At 31.2% G+C, this 22,825-nt stretch overlaps 3 protein-coding genes across 6 annotated transcripts; 1 reads left to right on the top strand and 2 right to left on the bottom strand.

The window, feature by feature from the left end:
- Positions 1-16: 16 nt before the first annotated feature.
- On the top strand, positions 17-1,650 carry LOC117228806 (uncharacterized). 2 transcript variants are annotated; one of them, XM_033484811.2, is made up of 3 exons: positions 17-177; positions 496-863; positions 935-1,650. In XM_033484811.2, exons 2-3 carry the CDS (start codon positions 506-508, stop codon positions 1,105-1,107), a joined length of 531 nt encoding a protein of 176 aa, XP_033340702.1. In that variant the 5' UTR covers positions 17-177; positions 496-505; the 3' UTR covers positions 1,108-1,650. The 2 variants fall into 2 exon arrangements, with proteins under 2 accessions (XP_033340702.1, XP_033340703.1); XM_033484812.2 differs by having other exon boundaries at positions 17-857.
- On the bottom strand, positions 1,246-4,226 carry LOC117228805 (uncharacterized). Its single transcript, XM_033484810.2, has one exon. The coding sequence runs from the start codon at positions 4,224-4,226 to the stop codon at positions 3,297-3,299; it is 930 nt and encodes a 309-aa protein (XP_033340701.1). The 3' UTR covers positions 1,246-3,296.
- SamDC (S-adenosylmethionine decarboxylase) lies at positions 4,008-22,522 on the bottom strand. Of its 3 annotated transcripts, none has more exons than XM_033484807.2 (6): positions 22,037-22,522; positions 15,540-15,626; positions 6,496-6,622; positions 5,863-5,965; positions 4,853-5,136; positions 4,008-4,535 (listed from the first exon to the last, which is right to left on the bottom strand). In XM_033484807.2, the coding sequence occupies exons 1-6, from the start codon at positions 22,165-22,167 to the stop codon at positions 4,233-4,235; spliced, it is 1,035 nt and encodes a 344-aa protein (XP_033340698.1). In that variant the 5' UTR covers positions 22,168-22,522; the 3' UTR covers positions 4,008-4,232. The 3 variants fall into 3 exon arrangements, with proteins under 3 accessions (XP_033340698.1, XP_076381648.1, XP_033340699.1); XM_076525533.1 differs by lacking the exon at positions 22,037-22,522 and adding an exon at positions 21,577-21,595; XM_033484808.2 differs by lacking the exons at positions 15,540-15,626; positions 22,037-22,522 and adding an exon at positions 14,490-14,649.
- Between the last annotated feature and the right edge of the window lie 303 nt (positions 22,523-22,825).

Below are 22,825 nucleotides of genomic sequence, written 5' to 3'. Positions count from 1 at the left end.
ACACAAAAGGTATTGAGACACGTTGTGTGCCTTTTAGGGTTTCAGTTGCAAGTGTTCTCTCGACCAGGATGTATATCATAACATTTTGAAATACTTAATACAATCAGCTTTCTAACTAAATGAGAAAAATTAAAATTGCACTTGACTTTAGTGTACGTGTCGTTGCATTTTTAATATGTAAGTAGTGTAGAATTCATAAAATTCCATTTTAAGATATTTATATTTATTTCCTATTGTGATTTTAATGTGTAATGTACACAATTTTAAGTGACACGCATTACTAGTTCCTTTTGTTTGAGTTATAAAAAGTTATGTTATTTTATTTAGTTCTGATGTTTAAATTCTTTTCAGAGAAATATTGTTTATATTATATAAAAAATAAAACAAAGTTATTTACAATTAATATTATTGGTATTATAAAACTGCAGAATTATATGGTTAAAATGTAGAAGAAATATTTTGTATAAGCTTAATGAAATAACAAAGAATTTTCAGTTGTCAAATTATGAAGGAGATAGATGAGCCAACTGTTGAATCACTTTTGACTTCATCATCTTTTCCACCATGTTCACCTAATGAAATAGCTATACGACCGGGAGATTGTGTTGAAGGTGGTGTTGAAGAATGGTTGGAAGATGAAGCATTACCGGGATTTCGTGTTTGGCAACTTGCTGGCATAATCCTTTCTATTTTGCTTAGTGTGCTGATTGCATTTTGTTGTTGCATTCGATTCAGAGTACCGCGGACCAAGCAAGAAATAGAGGCTGATTATATTCGGAAAAAAATAACAAAAAGTTTCAGACAAGAATTATCAAAAATTAGTAATGTAGAAATGGATGATATGGATTTGAAGAAAGGTAAAGGTAATTTACTGAATATAAAACTGTAATATTTTTATTACCTTGATATAATACACATGTTTTTTTTTTATTAGCATTAAATAAAATTCAAAATAAATTTGATATGGAAATTGATGAGGTACAAAAAGAACATCAAGAAACAACTCACAAAAGCGTACAACATGGACTACGATCAAGATTCAATGCAATGTTTAGTATAATCCATTTTACTAAACAAGAATACACTGAATCTGATAATATAATTTAATGAATTGTATGGACTGTTCAATTTTTATAAAGATGACAGTCACAATTATGTTAGCTCATTGATAACTAATTTCTCAAAATCATCATACTGTTAGATACCCTGTTTAAAATAAATAGAATAAGTAAACTCTACACGGTATTAATTGACTAAATATAATCTTTATTTGATGAGTATAATACAGAAATCAAGTTACTTTACATGCAACAATAATCTACACCAAAGGATAATATATTTTGGAAAGCACTTAATGGGACTATGATGTACATTACCTACCGCATTATGTTTTATTTATTTATTCTATTATCTGATTAGTACTGTTAAAGGTGCAAATTTGCCACTATTATTAAACAAAATAATAGTTTACAAACTATATGCAATTCAAATGAAACTTTTACGACAAGAAGAAATAACAGTACAAACTTTAGGTTGTTACTAATGATCAATAGAGTACTGGTATATTTGTCTCTAAATGATGTTCAATTCTTAACACGATTATTACAATTATAATACTTATAAGAAATAAAATTTGTAGATAAGAAAGTACATTTCTTATTGTCTCTCTCTTTCTTTTCTTTGCCTTCTTATAAAAAAAGAAATATCTTTGCGCATTACGCAATCTGACATATAAAATTTTATTAGTATATTTAAGAAATAATAAATTTTTGGAAATATTGTGAAATGAAACACAATGAAATACAAATATTCATAAAAAACATTTATTACTCGATAAATATAAAATGAGCACTTGTAATCGCAAAACTGAATCAAATATAAATTGTAACGAGATTTTTGTACACAGAGAGCATCGAAGCGAAAATAAACAAGTATGTGAAGAGACGTAATAAAAAGTCAATGCTTCTAAAAAAAAGGTTTGAAAACTCAAGCAAACAAATATAATTAAAATTAAATTCAATCATGCCTTTGCAATATAGATTCTTTGTAACTATAAATTATATTAAACAATATTATTTCTCATAGAGAAATAAAAGTTGTAGAGGAAATATAACTTGTCATATGCACAACGCTCGCACGTATGCTTTACACGCACCGCATATAGGAATGATTCAATTAATCATAGCATTTTAAACTACCTGAATGCTTCATCCATTTCATAAAATTGAAAATTAATGTAATAGGAAACTCGACATAAGGCTGATAAAGAATTCATCTAAATTCTTAACATTGCATGACACCAACTGGTGTATTTTTCTTCATATTTTTAATAATATCACATAGAGTAGTTATTCACATGGAATATTTCAATCGCGTTTTGATGTAAGTTTTAAAAATTCTAATGTCATCAGAAGCTCGTATGGATCAGTAATATATCTCTTTTAAGTACATTAAATTAGAAAAAACATAATCGCTTAACGAGGGATCCTAATAAAAAGAAAATATGTTTAAATAACTACTAGTGTTTTCGTCTCTGGTCATAAATATTTGAAAATATTAGTTTGTAAACTAAGTGCTCACGTTTATTTGTTATTTATGTTATTTGTTTTTTCATGGAAATTATTTAATTGACCAGGAAATGTTTTGTATGGTTTTCCTTATAACAAGAAATAAACGCAAATACTTAGTTTACGATCCGATGTATAATACACTTCTTCTAGGAAAAGATAATATTAGAAGCATAAATTTCATAAAATTACACTATGATCGATGTGCCTCATTAGATCCATACTGTGATTTTATTTTTGATTTTCACTATAGTGAATTTCTACGAATATTGCTATAAGTAGACAAAATGGTAAGAGACTCTTTCTTTACGAAGTAAAAGGTACTTGTCTCGATCTACTCATAAATTAGGAAAGTTTTAGGAAAACACTTTATAGACTAGAGGATCCCACAGACAATGTAATGTACAATATAGACATTATTTTCAATGGGACTTACAAGTCGTTTCACATTATGCAAAACGTATGCACAGAATGAAGGAATTCTACTTATACTTTGTTGAAGATCTAAACTGCATGCGTTCTCTCCGTACAACCCTACTTGTAGTATTAAAAGGGTATAGACTGATTGATAGACACGTGTAACGATGATCAGGATACCTCTAACTGATGAAGATTGGGAACTCACTACGAGGTAAGAGGTTTTTTCATAGAGCTTTGACCAAATAGCATTTAATTGCGCTAAAAGACCACCAGCAATAATTGCGCTAAAATGGCCGATTAAGCGTACCTTCACGAGATTTTGTTTCTCCACCAAGAGAATTTCATTTTCGGGCTTAAATACTGAAAACTGATTACCGTTTGGGGGATCAATGATAAAATTGGTAAAAAACTTCCACAGCTGCGACTTTTTGGTTCCTCATCTAGCGGTTCTGTTACAGTTTCGCTTATAATATTACGATGAGGCGTGGAATATGGATACGGTGTTGACAGTGGATTACAAGTAATATGTACCTCTCCCATATTCCACTTATTCTGGGTGTCGTTCGATTCGATTCCTTGTGTGGTCGCAGAAAGATATGAGAAAGGTACCTCTTTATCTGTGAAAGTGATGGAACAATTAGAAATGTTAATTATTCGATTATTTGATGCCAGGTTGTTACTTCTACAATGATTCTGTGTAGAATTATCTAACGTGGAGTTCGATAAGTTCATCGATTTCAAAGACGCTTTCCTATAAACTTTCGATCGTGTAAGGGGTTTAATTGTTAGCTGTGGCGATGATACTGATCGTATAGAGCGGGTATTATTATCTTTATAAATATCCATATTGTTTTGTGTAAATTGACAATCATTACCGTCTATATTTAAGCACTTATTCTTTACAGATATGTCAGGATTTATACGGTAAGGAGTGGATGTAAGTGGACTTACAGGTTTTACGACGTTCGACACAGTAGTTTCTCGGGTAATCATAGAATTTTGTATAGTGCACTCATTCGATTTTGTTTCATTATTATGTTTTATGTACTGATTAGATACAACACCATGTTTTTTGTAAGCAATATCAGATTTTAATATACGTTTTGTAGATTCGTTTCGTTTCTTTGTCTCATTTACGAATTCAGAAAGAGAAGAGAAGTTTTGAGGAAGGACAGGGGTGGTGTTGTTAGCATGCGCTTCATTTGCTCCTAATTGGTTAGGACCAAATGAAGCGTCCATGAACCCTCAGCTCGGGAATCTTGAATAAAATGCGCAAGTCAAATCGTAATTCTTGAAACGGCAATACTGAACGTCTGTACGCAGCCAATCGCTAGAACATTTCAGATAGTCAGTTTGCTCCAGGTCACGAGGACAAGTAGCAGCCACAGACTCTTTGTTAGCAAAGATGGTGACAACGAATTTTTTCGGTTTAAATGTATTCAGCACACGTCGTATTATCTCCTCGAATGATGTTTCTGGAATGTTACTCTCAAATGATACATATGAGAATTCCGACTCTGGAGTAATGTGGATAGTCATATAATTTCCCTGCAATACACACACCATTAGTTTTGTGCCTCAAGCTATAGAAACTAATGCGTTCACTGTCAAACCAACAACCATATATATTTTAGAAAATAATTTGTAAAGTCATTCATTTAATGAACTGAAAAGCAAAGCATCAAAATTTATCTGATGATTAGTCTTTCAACCTAATTGTATTTTGTAGATCCTAATTTAATACATGAATACAGAAATTAACTGCTAAGTCTGAACAAATGTTGTCACATTACATCTATATATGAATGATAAGACAGTCAACACTTTAGGTATTCTGAGTGCTCATTATGTATATATATACTTACACTTTTGTTCACTCCATTCATTGAATACCCACATGGTTCAAACAAGAAATCATCTATAATCATATTTGGAATAAGTTTGTCGATTCCTGATTTTTGAGTTGCCTCATCTGCTGAAGAACACACATCCCTAGTGAAGATAGCCATCACTTCAGGATCTAAATGTGTCATAAGAATCTCAAGAGTTTGATCTGGTTCTGCAGGTTCATCGGTAACTTTTTCTCTATTCAGAGTATATAAATACCAACAATCTGAATCTACAGACCCCAGACAATATGCTTCTCCATCTACAAAAACAAACAAATGTAGATTATTAACATCTGTTTTTAAAAAAATATTTTAGATTTAAAATTGTTTTTCATTTTATTAGTAGTAATACATAAATATATTTAATTAATGATTAAAATAAAGAAATGCCTAGACTAATCCAATGTATGCAGGTATTTTTCATTTTTTTTTTTTTTTAAATTGGAAATATAAAAAGAAATCTAACTATGCTACGCGATAGAATAGAATTTTGTCTCGCAAAAGGTGGTAACAGAATTTGTAAATTTCGTTTTGTTTCGAAAGGTAGCAATTTGAATAAGTTGAATGGCAGGGAAGACGATCGTTGCGCCAACGTCAAGTACCATCGCCAACGCGTCGGAATTCGCACACTTTGCCAAACAATTTAGTTTCTGTATTAAAAACAAAACTTAATTTCGGACTTCCATTAATGCCTTTTATAGAACAGTAATTCGCTTTGCTATATAATGTAATTAGATTTTTTGCGAAAATTGACACGTTTAAAGCACCTTTTTCACTTTAATCATTGTTTAAACACCTTTACATATTTAAAATATAACATAAAATCATATCATGCCGTTTACAAGAATTCAGAGAATCATTTTATGTGAAATAAAAAAGAATAACTATCATTACTGAAACTAAATGATATTTTTGAATTGAAGAATTTGCATTTTTGATATGCATTAAATCATCTTATAAATGAAAAACAGAAAACATATAATTACCAGGAAAGAATGTATCAAGCACAGCAACTTCTTTTTCGAATGCTTGATGTGGGGATATCTGCAACTCTGGCTTCTTATAATTCTTCCTTGAGTAGAACACATTCTAGAACAAACAGAAGCTACATGAAGTTTAAGTTCATTTTTCCATTTGAATTTTATGTTCTTTTTCTGATAGATTACTATCTAGTAAATAAAATTACATTAAAAATGGTGTTTGATGACATACATTAGTAGATAGGGCAGGTTAAAATACAATTATTAATGATTTTTAACAAATGTATTCCATGTACAGTATCATAGGTAAGAGAGATCAATAAACCAAGAGGTAGAGATGTATCCTGTATACTAGAGGTTTCCTATATATAGACACATCACTTATCCATGCACTAGGTCAAGTTATATAGCTAAGTACTTTTGACTTCAAATGGTCTGTAGTTAATGAAAATTTCTATGGGTGAAAGTTGTAAAACTGTAATACCCCACTATCTATGTGTCTTATTGAATTTAGAATGCAATAATTATTTTCAATATTAACTAACAATTATCTTATCAAGAAGCAAGGATTTTACTGATATTTAACAGATTTTTAGATTATATATGTACATGCATTAATTATAAATAAACAATACAAACTTCCACTTCCTCAAAGCCAGTGTATTCTTTTACAAGTTCCAAAAGTGGTTCCAAGCATTGAAGGGGTGTAGTTGTACCACATGTCTTCAGAATAAGCCTACGCTTTGATAGGAACATGCTGCTTTCACTGGAAAAACAAAAAGATGCGCATATAATTTTTAATATAATTGTTACATATTGCTCAAGTGGTGCTGATTATTAAAAGCATTTAATTTTACATATTCATATGTATGTATTACTACACTTACAGCAATTATTGAATCAAATTTCGGCATAAAAATTTCATTGTTAAGTAATAAATTACAGTACTGCAATTGACAAAATCTATTAACATATTTAAATACAAATCAAGATCAAAGTTATCAGTTATATGGAAAAATGTTTTTTAATTTCTATTCAAGTTTTCATTGAATTAAATCAAATTTGTAATAGCATGATAATATTGTATAAAACAACAATGAATAAATATGTAGTGAGCTAAAAATGCAAAAATTTTATCTGTTTCATTAGCAACAATTCCAGCCTAACCAAATTAAAAATTGCAAAACATTTGAAATATTTTTTATAAATTTATATTTAATAAATAATTTAAATAAATAAATTTTTATTTGTTTCTTTTCTTTCTCTTTGTTAAGATATTGAAGACATAAAATTAAAAAAGAGAGAAATGAGGTTCAAATAAAGTTATCTTCCATCAAAACAATTTCAACAAAAAGGTAGTTTCGATAATAAATGTCCCTAAAAAATAATTTTATCGGAAATAATGAAGGTTATCACAGCCGTTTCCTTGGCCTCTACTGTAATATTATTTTTAGCTACAAATTTAGACGATATTAGGCGCGAATACAAATAAGTCGAAATTCAATGCATGTACAAATTTTCATAAATATCAAATAGAACGTGATAACGAAACAACTATTAATAACTATAAAAGAAGGGATCTCTTCTAAAATATCCTACACGCTTTAAGGGGTTATTGATATTTTGTACAGACAATGACCCTAGATTTTCTATGTATAAATGACAAGATAAACGAAAAGCACGAGGCATTTTATTAGTGGAAAATAAATACATACATACATGTATACATGTATGTATAACGATAAGCAGAAAACAGATAACATGGTAAAGTACAGTGACCACGTACAAGATGCTGATTGGAAACGATAAAATGCAAATAAAAACGAAGAAATGCTCCCGGTTCCTTCCTGAACATGTGACGCATTAAATTAATTTACTTTGACCCGAGGCTTGGTGGTGATCCGAGCATGCTACAGAACAAAAAAAATGATTTATCTAGCTTAATTAATTGAAGTGCATTGTGTCTTTTATAATATATTACCCATATGATCTGTACACACATGTATATATAAAATATAATAAATGAGCCAAACGAAATATTTTACGTAAGTGTCACTCGTTTGCTCCGCTTATGCATCGTCTTATGCAGAGAAAAACGATGGTCCAGTTCAAATTTCATCTGTTTATATCACCGTAGCGACGGTAACTAAAGTCACATATGAATGTGACGCGTGGTCGCGAATGTGTTGAAACACTTAAAGCCTGATCGTTTGAAGTTCAAACATGGAAATTGCTTTTATTTAAGGAAGCAAGATTTTGTGCACCTTGAAAATAATTGATTTTATGAAATTTTATGAAACCGCAAAGAAAAAATATGAATGAAATAGCGATAATATGATAAAGAAAACGGTTCCAAAAAGAAAATGCTGCAAACAAAATTTCTTTAGAAAATTTGATATAACGATTATAATATACGGGATAATATAAGAATTTTGCCTGAAATGCTTAATGTGCAACGTAATATAATTAAATAACAAATTCAAGGCACAAAAAGATTTAATATCTTACGATCATCAATAATATTAGAGTTATTTATATATTTATTTCGTAAATTAAAGATTTAATGATCAATAAATTTGTTCACAAATGTAATAAAATGTATAAAAAAATATAATATAATAGTCGATACTATAATAGTCGAACGCAGATTGAATTGCTCTCTTCACTCGATGAAATTGTTCATTGTTAATATCTAAATTTCACGCTAGTTAATGAATTCATTCATCGAAACAATAACCTTGTATTTACTCTCTACTCCATCAATTAATTCATAAAAATGTGAATAGCTATGCATACAGAGTTACCGGCAATTGTCGTTTTTAACTTGATTTTCCAGTGCATATGACGATGGTTAGAACTGAACCCAGTATACGCAGAATATATGTGGAGTACATGTAAATGAACGACACACGATGGCTACGAATCAAAGAAGCAACAAGACCAATAAGTTCTTGCCACCGGCTATACGCATCGCACGACCATGTGCGGTAACAATTTCACGAGCGGTATTGGAAGTTCAAGAATGATTCCTTGGGTCTTGTGAACAACGCAACAGATAATCGGTGCGTTTCCAGAGCGCGTAATACATAGATGGAACTAAGAGATCGCGCGAGAAGCATGCGGAGCCTAACTATTACATAACAATAGAATTCGTAAGTGCATTACACTTGATGGCGGTGCGTCGCGATATAGAGCAACGAATTGCTGACGACCGACGATTGGCAGCCAAAGCATACTGCGCTACCACAAAGTAACAAAACTTCGAACACTAACATTTCCAAATTTCCTGATCGAACATAATTTTATATTTTTTATTATACTCCAACACATTTTCATAGTAAATAAACAATGTACACAATATTAATGTTGCTCGATTTCCTTCAAAGAAGTAATTTTGTTTAAAGCATATGTACAATAATTAACATTGTTTATAACTTGCTTTTAAATTATTTCATAATTTTTGAAAATAACGGATTTAACACGTTCTGCTGCTGCGAACGTGAGAATAGATTCGAATCTCGGAATTTACTGGTTTAACAATAGGTATAATTTAGATTTGAATTAATTTTCTAAACAATATAGAACATAGTCGATTAACTTGCCAAATGTTGCCGAATCACTCGAATTATGTAATGCTAGTTATTTTCGTTAATTCGATAATTACGTTCGCAAAAATGGAAATAACAAACTCTGGCTGCAATAATGCTATGTCGCCGTTTCGACCTTCTTTCGCAAATGGACCACTTTTAGAATATTTTGTAACTGTTCTACGATTTGATTAAATTATTTTTTGCAATTTTAATTCATTTTTATACATCATTTTTTATATTATATTTCCGAATAATGTGTAATATGATTTTCCAATAATGAACGTTCCACGCAAAAATTACATAATTTTAGACATCATGATAAATCTACAATATATTATTTTAATATTTGTTTAATACAAAACGATCTATCCTCAAACAAATTCCCACATTTTTATAACATTTCGACAAATTTTTATTTTTATTGCAAGAAGATCTAAATACTATATAAGTATTTTACTACAATATCATTTGTATAGTAAAGTAGATATATTATAAGTATCTCAAAATTTTTGAGGGAGGAGGATTAATTGTACTTGCAGAGAACTCTACCTAATAAATAATTTTTAATCATTTTTATACCGAAACAATTAATTTTCAATATTGTTGACAACTGAAGTAAATATTGCGATGTGTGTATTAAAAAATATTATCTTTCTTTCAATCTAGGGTATTCAATTTTCTTTTGTGATGTAATAAATACATTTTGTTTTATTATTGTTATTATCGTCACTATTATCGGATTCTTTTTATATTGTTGAAAGCTAAAAGTACACATATGAGGTTAAAATATTTTTTTATATCCAGTAACTTATATACAATTAATATTAAAGTTATAAATTACATAAAAAATAAAAGAGATACTGTTAAGCGAATTGCCTACTGTTTGTTTAGATTTATTTATAATCAATAAAATAATGAATATAGTTTAGAAACCTCTATCTTATTTTAATTTACTCACACATTTAACAAAGGTCAGTCACTTGTATATAACGTTCCCCTATTATACATAGATTAATTCACAAGTGCGAAGCTTTGTGTAAACATCCGCAGTCTACTAGGTCAAGGGATACAAATGATTCCAATCATTCATTTTATGGTGAAAGTTCATGATGCTTTTAATTATAATTCACCGATTAACAAGAGAGATTTCATTGGCCAGTAAGAAAATGATAACGGTATTTCCAGAATATTGGAAGAATTTCAATTTCCATGGCAAGTTATTTCTAATTTTGTTTAAAATTTTCATATATATAGAAAGAACCCGAGACTAGCATAAACGACAGTTCGATGTTTTTACAGAGGTCCTTTATAAACGTTAACTTTATAAAAGTTAAAAAAAAAATTGGAATGTTCTGGTTACCGAAGTTCCTCGTTAGAAATAATCTACGTTGCTATTTTTAGGACATGTCGTTGTTAAACGACGTACGATTACTACATCGATCAGCAGTAATCAATAGCTTTGCCATTTTATTACATAAAGTGATCTCGAAATGCCATACTTCTCAATATTTTCTTTAAAACATCTCCAAATTTGTGAAATACTAGTTTATATTAAGAGCTGTGTTTTATTTCGCTATTACAGTAAGTAATCCCTTATTCCCTTATTTTGGCTTGAATTAGAGATCACGATTTCGAAAGTCTATTGAGAATAGACGTGTAACTAATATATTCATATTCTAATCCGTGTATTTCTTTGTACACGGATGCACGTGTATCGAAATACACGGATAATACACGAGTACACGTCGTTTTCAATAGACGTGTATTATCCGTGTATTGAATTTCACAGGTACACGTGTGTCGATAAAAGGCTCGATGTACAGTTATGTATACGATTTTCAACTCGCATTTACGTTGACGTGTGTCAAGTTTATGCCATAAACTGAAATAACTAGTTAAGTCTTATTGGAAAAGCATACTTGTGCGTGTATTTCGATAACTGACTTGAAAAGCGTACCGATCTGCTTACACAGATATAGGTTTATTAGTATTATTGAAACTATACATCTTACATATAAGACTGTTATCGTGGACGTATAAATCTAGTTCTAAGAAAGTGATTGTGATTTTTTTTATTTATTAATTTTTGTAATCTAGCAAGTAATCATTTAAAGAAAATATAGATATAGATATTTATTTATTGCGCATGCACACGGTATCTTTTCAGTAACAATTTCAAAAGAAGTTAGTAGATTATATTTTTTAAGATAACTTTCTGATTTATAAGATCTGGATTGTTATTGAAGAATGTATTAAAAAATCTTCCAAGTATTTATCTTTGATATTTATCCATAAGTATAGTGTTAACTGCACAATCTATAAATACGAAAATTAACATAATGTTTTAAAATCTCATTCTGTGAGTCATGACAATTCTGATATGAATCAGAAGTGACCTGGTAACAAGATAATATTATTTCCTTCTTCTTTCTTTAAGGGAGCTCAGAATTTCACTGAGTGTGCCGTGATGTGTCACAACCAGAGACACTATCTGATAAGCCATGCCAGATAAAAGGTTCAAGCTACAGTTGATCATCGCCTCTAGACACTGATTAAAGACTGATTAGAATTTATGTGAAGCGACATAATGCAAACAGCGGGACTTCGGACCGAGAGAATTGCATACATCTCAAGCAAACGTAAGGAATCGACTGACTAAAGTGAAACATGAAACTTTGATAAATATTAGGTTCTGACACACGAACCGTCGATCCATCATTTTATTTACCACAACTTTGTTCGAAATAATATAAGCGTTTTTAGTAGGCGTACTCTTTAACATTAACATTAATAGTACCAGATAAATTTTCGTTTCACTTAGATCTTTAATTTTAAATCAGTTCATAATTTTGCAATAACAACATTAGTTATTCTTACAATGGAACATACTGAAATGATACACGTCCATTTTGTTGAAACTTTGGGAAAAGGTAGTTCTTCGAAAAATATTAGACACATATTTTCTCTATCGTTCATAATGAAGGGGTGAGAACAGTTCCCAAAGTTGGGGGTCGGAATCATATTTGGTCTTATATCTCGGAAACTATTAAAATTAGAGAAATCGTTCACATTACGAAATTGTGTATTTTTAAATAAGAAATCCAACTACATAGTACAATTTCAGGGTATTATATTTTTTTAAATAAATATATTAAAATATGAGACCTCTTTTTGTTGACTTTGCCATTTAAATATTAATTTATTTTCTTGAATATTTGTGTTTGAGATTTATACACCCAACTGTAAAATAAGGATAAAATGGAATTTTGATTTTTGCATTTTGAAAGATGTTAGTACAATTTAAATTGTTTGGCATTTTCTGCAATATGAAGGCTTTAGATGCGAATAATTAAATAAATAAGAGTCTCTCATGATACATTGAATAATTATGATATGATACAACTCTATATTTCATTTCATAGAAAATCAAGCACGTGTAACAAGCAACCGAACAGCAGATAGATAGCCTGACATTTCTATTGAGATCTTTCACAAATTCTGCAACTCAGAGAGTTATCGTAGAATAACATTGCTAACAGCTCGATAATATTTCTTCAGCGATATTATGAAAAATACTAAATCTTAATTCTACGCTAAGAAATGGCTTCCCGCACGTGATCAAACAGTTCTCAGCACATGGACAGGCCTAATTCCCTTGATGTTCCTCAAGAGTTTCGTTTCACAGTGAGTGCAAGATATAAAAGTAAATAGAATCGCTTACATCGAATTCGTGAAACAACGACCAACTCGTTTTATAGTAGACTCCGTGTTTTTAACGAGCCTTTATCAGTATTTGAATATAGTAATCAATAGACTTTCACTCTTTCATAGGTTGGTTGACTTTTATTTTGCTTCTACGAATTTCTTAAATATTTTTCATCATCATCGTATAATTCGTTTCCACATTTTGTTCTCACTACAATCTATGCATAATATTAACCCTTTGCACTCGAAGCTATATTTTAACTGTAAATATAAAATCATTTTTCTAACTTATAGTATTTTTATTTTATATGATAAAACGCATTTTATGCATATGAAATTGACTCTTGGGACTCGCGCAACAGTTACACCCTTAACAATTTTTTAAATCTAAACTTTGTCGATATAAAAATTATCTTAAAACGTGATGTAAGGAATTTTAGTGGTGCCTCTTGAGTCACCACTCGAGTACAAAGGTTTAAAAGTTTCCTAAATTTTCGTAAGTTTTGTCAATTTTGTATGCATTCCGATAAAATGTTATTTAAATAACTTTTGTACAGCAGAAGATATTCTTAGAAAGCAGTATTTAATCCCTGATAATTTACTGATAACCATTACTTGGTAGTGTGAAAACAATGCAGCGTAGTTTGAAAATGATTGCAACCCATGGCTACATTGTCTACACAGTGCAAACTTCAGATTAGGATGGTATTCCATGAAAGCATAACAAACTGGATGCGTAATTAGAGTCCTATAAGCCCTTATCGGTTATTAAATATTGTGTTACATAGATAAAGTCTTAGGCTGCGTGTCCACAAAGCGTCACTTCATGGGCGCATACGCCTTGATTTCCGTCCACGAAAAGTAGAGCAAGCTTTGCGTCATTTACAAAAATATTGAATGACGAAGAGGACACGATGATTCTTTATAATCGTATTTGTCGCACAAGAAGAAAAAGAAAGTTTTGGTTGCACCCTTACATTCGCAAAATTATATTAAATTCTAAGAAATAGGTTCCTGAAATATGCACTAAAATGTTCTGGGATCAATCCAATGCGACTGCGACGGGACTAGAACTTCAAAATGATTTCCATAAATTTCCGATGATCTGGCAAAAAATATTTCCAGCGGAAGTTGATCAGCATCACTTTTGTATAAATTAAAAAAAAAGAAAAAAATGTTCATAAAAACTGGAGATCATCTCAATTGTTTAAATGTTAATACATGTTTTTGATCTCATAATATTCTTGTAGGTGTCGAACGAATACAACGACCTACTATACTAGTATAACCTTAAAGCTTGTAATATCGCTAAAATAGCCAAAATAGTTTCCAACTCACTGGGATACAGCAGGCAATGTACGCCTGGCGTAAGGCAGTGTCGTACGCTTAGCGTCATGACGAATGCAAGTCGCGACGAAAGCTTGACAATGACGCTTCGTGGACGTGTCCATTGATTTACAATAGCCATAGCACGGAAGCGTACACCAAGCGATATTTTGTTGCTTACGCGTCTATGACGAGACGCACCGTGGGGAGATGACCTTAGATAGCACTGGATACACTGGATAGTGCGATGCAATGTAGAAAAATAGCTTTCCAATCTCTCCCCCCCCCCTGCACCATCTCTTTCTGTCAATTAAAGATTACTTCGACTTGAACGGGGACGTTCTTTAAGCCAATATGTCGATTTGTGCGTGAAGAATACAGAAGACGTAATATTATGCGTCTTGCTAACATCGCGGTGTATTAACATATAAAAATATCGATGGTTACTTATTCTTAACTGGACTGTTACAACATTAGTGTAATTTCTATGAGAATCGTACAAAATAATTTCATACTCTACGCTACCGCTATACTCGGGGAAAATGCTAAATTAGTCACATTAGTCTTCGTTGTCACTATGTGATATTCTTTCGTACGAAACTGTGTAACAATGGTCTCATGCGTGAAGTATTATGTAAAATTTATAATCGTTACGTTATATGTTATTGAAGTTCATTAATTCGTTCGATGCTCGCATACAACGATAAAACTAGAGCTACGTATGGACTCATGAACGTTTATGTAATGCCGGGTCCACATTGCTGTTTGCGAACAGTTCGCGAGCTGTGTTCGCTAGCAGTGTGGACACTTTCGCGAAGAACGAAGAACGAACAGCGAGCAGAGCGAGCTTCTCAGCGAAGAGCGAACACTGTTCGCTTAGGAAGCGGTACGTCAAAGGGACTGCTCACGAGCTCGGAGCATGTCTCGACGCGTTTGTAACAATTTAATGCGTTTCAAGTAACCATGAATTCAAAGCTAATAAGTTTATAACTGTTCGCGAGCAGTACGCAAGCTGCTCGTGAACTGTTCTCTCCAGCGTGGACCCGGTATTAGATGTATTACCTGAGAACGTAAGCATCCACGTGTTCGGTACGGCAAATACTGATGATCTCGCATCGTACGATCTTCAACAAAGATTGCCATTTTCGCCTGAAAAAAAAAGAAAAGTATACAGCTCACGTCAAATCTTTAGACTGAATTTTTAGGAAAATAAAAATGTTCGGATTGAATTTTTAGGAAAATAATACGAAAATATCTCACAGGGTAATGAACCGATTTAGCTAACATTGTTTTCGATTATTCTTTATACAATAATCTAAAATTATGAATAGAATTATGGCGGACCAGACATAAAAAGACACGTCCTTCAAAAACGGGGTGTGCATATGCCTTTTTCGGGTTTTCCCGACGCAAGGCGTACACACCGCAATAAAACAATAAAAACGTTGGGACACAGCTTCGGACCATAGGTCCCGGATCAGCCCGGTCGGAAAATCTTCGGGAAAGGCCTTCGCCCTTCCCAAGGACTTTCCCTTACCAATTTCAATACGTTCTCCCCAATAAATACGAGGACCTCTCGACCGGGAGACGTCAATTAGCAAGTTTTCCTCCGACTCTCAACGTGTTCATATTTCTGTCTCATCCGTCACTCGTTTACCTTTACCTTCTACACACTTTACCTCATCGCCTTTTGTTACAAGTTATATTAAAGTTCTCGTTATATAAAAACCAAAAAAAAACTCTCTCGGATTATTTTATATAAACCGTCGCAGTAACCCCTGCGACAAAGAATGTTCATGTTTCTCATAACTTTCTTTTAGCTAAAATAACACATAGTCGCCGAGCGTTATAGCCTCAGATAAAAAAATTAAAAAACGAGGGTTTCTAATTTTTTCTTTTCATTCCAAGTAATAGCAAAATTTAAAAAAAGTATTTTAGCCATCGTCTAGTAGACTAGTCCCTCTGTCGTCTAAAAAATATTCAAGTCATTTAGTTTAGATTTGTAAAAGTTATTGCATTTTAAAAGGTGTACGAACACTTTAGTGGGCTACTGTATATCATGTCTTGAAAAATTTTCTAAAATTTGATCTGTCCAAATCGAACACAGGTTGTAAAATACTAATTGCGAATCAAATACGTGATAATATTTTGAAATGCATAATATTAAACTTAAAAAAAAATATTATTTAATTCCTCTAATTTCCCTCAACAAACAAAAACTAATTTTTCTTTAATTAGTTTTTACTATTATTCTATAAAAATAAAAATTCCTCTACATTTACTGAAACCAACGTTTTGATATAAGATAAAAAAGATGTATTTTTATAATAAAGATGTTAAGCTTTGCCAGGTTAGATAACCAATGTAAAAAAATGTGTAATAAATATTTTTCTTTTCTTTTGCTGCTAGTTTGAAAAGTATTATTTAATTATTTATAGTTTAGCGGGGAATGGAAGTGAATCAAAATGTTTTGTCGTTAGTTATAGTGTTTATTCCTGTCTATGAGCGTGCGCGGGCGCGGCTAGCGTAGTGTGGAGATGTACAGAATTTTTGGAACTGACCCGACTGGGGTGACTGATTCGACTTGAGTGACTCGACTAATTACTTTTGCGGAGTTGCCTTTTGTCTTTTTTATAGTGTTTGCGAGGACTGATGCACATTTGGTGTTTATTAGGGCTGTCGTAAAGGAAAAGTTTACGAGAGAGGATTAAGAAGACAAATGTTTGATTGCTAGCGGCCGCGCTCATGTAGCGGGTGAACAGTGGCGAGCGATGCGATGCGACGCCACAATAGCACAGCTATACAGTTTTATTACAAGTAAATTTATGCTTCAAAAAATGCAATTACGCTTTATAAGAACTTTATTTTCTCCAGTTAATATTGCTCTATTTCTTCTTTTTACGTTATACAATCTGACTACATCCGTTGATGCAGTCTACAAACGAGTTCCTAAAACACTTGTGTCACATGAATATTCCCTAATTTAATTCTTGCTATTAATTATCAGACATTTGCATCATATGGAATGTAAGGATTCTTTTATTTTGATATGATAATGGAAGCTGCATTAAGTAGATTTTGATTTTCTCATTTTCTTGTCATTGTTCCACATCTTTCGTAATAGCATATTAAAACGTTGGATTCAGAGAATATAGTGATATTTTTGTTTTCCTGGAACATTAATAGGAACTGTAACTGAATAATTGTCAAAATTCAATAATATCCATCAATATTTCGTTTTAGCCATCAATAACTTTTTTGAGCTAATCAACTTCAGTTCTACTAAATTTCATTTCTCAGAACATACAACAAACCCTGCTTTGCAAAAATAAATGGCAGCCATATGGCAAATTTTGTGCGATATGAGGCAGAATGGTACATACATATACTATTCACTGATAATTACAATTATTAACTCAACAATACATAATTCTATACACGAACAAAATCTTTAAATCTAGTTATGAATTAAGACTGAGATATGTTAATCTGATAATTAAAATAAATGTTATTCATAAAATCTTTACATAGATAATCTCAATCAAATCAATGTATCAATATTGATAACGAACTTCTTAAGTGTTTAAGTTTCCGCACAATGAAAACATACATGCGGACAAACGATATTTCAAGCTATCGGTGGTTTTTCCGGCTTACATAAGTTGTGATTATAGATAACTAATGATGACTTAATGATGAACGAATTGAGGAACGGTATGTACTATGTACAAATACATATAAGAAGAATGAAGCTGCATTAATTTTCATTCTTTGTGAATCTTTTCCATAAGTTACAACAATGATTACGTTTCTGTTGAAACTTTGTATCATATAAGTGTTTGAACACAGTTCCATATATATATGCTATTTTATTACTTAATTAAAACTCTGCAGTGTGATGATGAAGGAAATAATCAAGATTCGATGAAAGCAATATTAACGAGCTGTATCTTAATAACGAGTTCTAAGAAATGTCAATTAGGAAAAACTTTCTTTATCAGTTACACTGACTAATGATCCTGGAAATAATAATGCACTTATAGAAATTATATTCCCGTTGCTTTTATTAATTAATTTATTATTATTTTATTAATTTATTATTTATTTATTAATAAATTATATAGTTTCAAAGATGATCTGTTTTCCATTGAGTACATTTACTACGATAAGCATGAGTAGCACGTGGTAAGCACGTGTACGTGATAAAATAGTTTTTTTGATCCTTCAATTTTATCTTTTCATATTTAATATTTATCTCGTATGTCTGAGATCCCTTATTATTTACCCACTAAAATTTGCTAGTACGATTATCAATAAACTATTATATCGTGACACTTGAAAATTGGAATGTTTTGTTAATAAATTATTTATTGCAACGAATTTAATTTACATATTAATTGTGTCGAAAGACTATTAATATTAATTATAAATATTAATTGTTTATTGTATGCTACTTTACATGCCTATATCTAGTTTGTTATTCGACTGACAATCTACAAATACTGTAGATGAAGAAAATGATTTTAAACTGAATTACAATAATCAAACTACACAAAAGATGCTGAATATTTTGAGGACCTTCCCTGGACGAAAATGAAAATCTAGCAAGGAACCGAAACTCGTAAAAGCTTAATTTCTTCATAAAATTTATATATGTATTTGGCTTGAACAACGTGAAATCAATTGTAAGACGTTTAAATTCGGATGAGTCTCTTCAATTTCATTTTCGAAAAGAAAAACGATTGATTTTAAAGAAATCATATGAAATATATATATAAATTTCAAGCAAATTTCATTATACAGCTCCAACAAATAGTTTTCGGTAATAATACTTTTATAATAATACGATCGAAATAATACACTAGTACAAGTACAAGTACTAGTTAGTTAGATCAAATTGTAGGTAGGATGAATATAAAAAGGATTTGAAGAAAAAATGAAAATTGACTAATTAATTCTCTTAACTATGTGTATTTCGGATGTCTACACGTGTCATAGAAATAATTACGTAATGTGGGGCAATGTATGAGCAAAAACACGACTTTCGTGAAAATATTCGCATAGTCGCGAAACGTGCCGGAAGTAAGTGCGAAAAGGGAAGTTGTGCCAAAAGCGTGATTCGGCACGGAGAACAAAGTAAAATTATTCGCAGCTTCACTTTTCCCGTTTATCAATACTTGCCAACGTGCCTCGATTTATCTAATTATAAAAATTTACAGTCGTCCTGTCGTAGTACGTTCTCGAACTGCCAATTCTCGAAAACTTGACGAAAATTAGTCAATCAATTTATTAATAAATAAAAGAAATTTACAAATAATTTTAGAGATTATAAGCATGATACTAGTAATGAGATAACAGTAATCTTGATATTAAGTAGAAATTCCAATAAAATTTTGAAACAAATATTATATTCATTTGGGAAGTTAGTGTATGTGGATTTTTAATTACATTGGCTGACAATAACAGTAGCCTTAAAATATATTTATATGATTTTTGTTCAAAGAGAATTTCAAAAATTTAACGTACGTCGGTAATGTAGTTAACTTCGTTAATTCTGGTGGAAAATGCTCAAGTACGTAGTACATAAAATGTACGAATTTACTTTAATGAAATCTGTAAATATTCGACGATTTTTTATTATACGTTAATCATTAATATTTCAATGCGGTAAAAAAATTATTGTGACATGCAATAAGCACCATAGCCACAAATTTTATTCTTTAACAAAAGTTAATGACAAATAGATGGCGTAATTCAAATATTCGTCATAATATTGGAAATAATTCATAATCAAATTCGTATTATAAATTATAATTTATAGTATAGTTCTTGAGAAATAATTTAATGAAAGAATTGCGGTAGAACTTTATTTTATAAATTTATCGTATTTAATATCATTGATTCTAAATTGATTATTTACCATTTCTATTAAAAACACTTTTAAACTATAATAATTCGTTGATTTTTCTCGTATTTATTGGTTTTCTGAGATGTGAAAACGATTTTTCACGTTCCAAAATTTGTAAACCATTATTAACGTTACAAAATACTTAATTTGCTACGTACCCATATATGTAATAAATAATGTAGATTTATAATGGCAAAAGAAATGAAACTTACTGCATACCATTTGTTGTTATACAGATATTTAGTAATTAATTATTAAGAAAATTAACTAAAAGAATGATTCATTTGTATATCTTTATAATCTATCATAATTCTATTTTTAGCAACTATAGTAATACATCTTGAAAGTACCGTGTTCAAAATATATTACATTTAATATTTAAGCATTACGTATTTACAACAGTTATTTGTTCATTATAAAAAATATGGTAAATCTTGAAATAGATTTTTGTTTTCAATTTGGAAAATATTTGCTGTTTTCATAAAAACTACTATTAGCTTTCGATCACGTAAAATTAGAAATATTCACGTGTACTTATTACTCTTATTATATGTAGTCGTAATATCCTCTTAAAACAATTTCCAAACAGAAAAGTTCTACATATATTAAAAAATGTTTTACATTTCGATTCAACGAACATAAATGTATCATAATTTTTGTGAAGCTAAAAGTTTTTAAATTTCATGCATAGTACCTCCATGATCATTACATTTATTATTTGTTTACATTTAAACATTAGCAACGAAATTTAGCAAAAGAAAATATATCTCCCCTATACGTGCACCAGTCGTGTTACACCGTCTACGAGTAAAAAATGTGTTTATATTTTTCATAGAACACATTTACAGATCAACTGCGTACCGGATAACAATAACGTTGGACTAGTAGTAAGCTCCTAGAAAAAGGAAGATTACATCGATGCTTATATCTATTTATATTGAATTTAAAATAAGGAGATAAAGCGATGCATATACATATCAGAGTCACGTAGCCTCACTTTGAGCGGTCGGTATTACTGGAACGAGAAGGTGGGCGCATCGATCTTCGCCAAAAAACACGACATATACACTCTACTGTTCAATTCAATCTATCCAATGTTAGCATGACGTCGAAAGGTTTTTTCCCCGAACGAGATCACACTTCTGTTTGTGTTTAAACGAACACTTGAAATAAAGCGATACCAGTTCTCACCAAATATCACGAACGAACGTTGTTAATCTTCCGAATAGCTCGATACACGTGAAGCATTAATTCTCATACAAGTGTTGGGTTAAGCGCACTAATGATCACTATCAGAACAATTACATCGCGAGGTGCCGGCGATCACAGTCATGGTTACCAAGCCGGTTTTATTTGATCAAAACATTTATTTCGACCGAACTGCGTGTCATTGATAAATTTGTAATATTTATGGTACTTCGAGCCACGCTAATCTCTGATACGGATGTAGTTGTGATTAAATCTAGTTAAAAGTCCCAGGATTTTTACTGAATTTACGTCGAGGTAGATGGTCCGCGAAGGCGATGACGACTCGTGGCTAAATCACGCGCGAGCATTCTGTGATAAATTTCGAAAGAAACGTGTTCGAGTAGGTATAGGAGTTGGAAAGATAGTTGGTTAGATTTGTGGAAGATAGTATGCTTTAACTTACTGAGGAATCTGCCTGAGATCGCCCTGCTTTTTGTTTATGCTACTGTTGCTTGTGAACCAAATTTCAAGGAGTTTTTCCACACCTTCAAAGAATTGCACACTGTCGGTGCTGTCGTCTTTGGTAGTTGCCATCCTCCGGAGGCACCAAATTTTATTCACAACTGTTTCGTATGCGGCGACAAACAAGAGTTTCTTTCTTAAGTTTGTGTTTCGCTCCAAATGTACGACAAACCACTCTTCGCACCGAACTTTGCTTTACTACTGAGAACAAGTGAACGAGCAATCATATTGGCGGTGGTTTCTGTCCTTCTCCCTCTCTTTTGCGTGCGCAATATGGTGGTTTCTATCTTCTTCCCACTCCCTAATATAATGTCCTCTTTTAACCATCGCATCCACGTTAAATGCGTGTGCCAACCTTTCTACCAATCATAGTGCACGCCGAACGCATGCGCACTTTAACCTACTTCGTTTAAAATCAAATTTTCCTAATTTCTTCAATGGAAAATATACATACAAGATGCATTAGCACGATTAACATAATAAAAAAGACACTGTACCCTATTTAATTGAGAATTAAACAATATAAATTTAGAAATTGCTAAAAAATTCCTGTGAAGTATATGTTTTAAACATTTCGTTTTAATAGAATACGTAGAAATATTTTAATGTTGACTCATTTTTATACGTTTTACAAGTATACTTTCATAATCATATCATATTTCAGAAAATATTGCAAATATTTATAATTTAATATATGTTAGGGAAAATTAAAAATAATTAAAACAATCCT

The sequence above is a fragment of the Megalopta genalis genome, chromosome 12 (assembly GCF_051020955.1).
Source record: "Megalopta genalis isolate 19385.01 chromosome 12, iyMegGena1_principal, whole genome shotgun sequence".
Lineage (NCBI taxonomy): Eukaryota > Metazoa > Arthropoda > Insecta > Hymenoptera > Halictidae > Megalopta > Megalopta genalis.
Note: the sequence above shows the minus strand (reverse complement) of the source record. Positions and strands in the feature narration are given on the sequence as shown.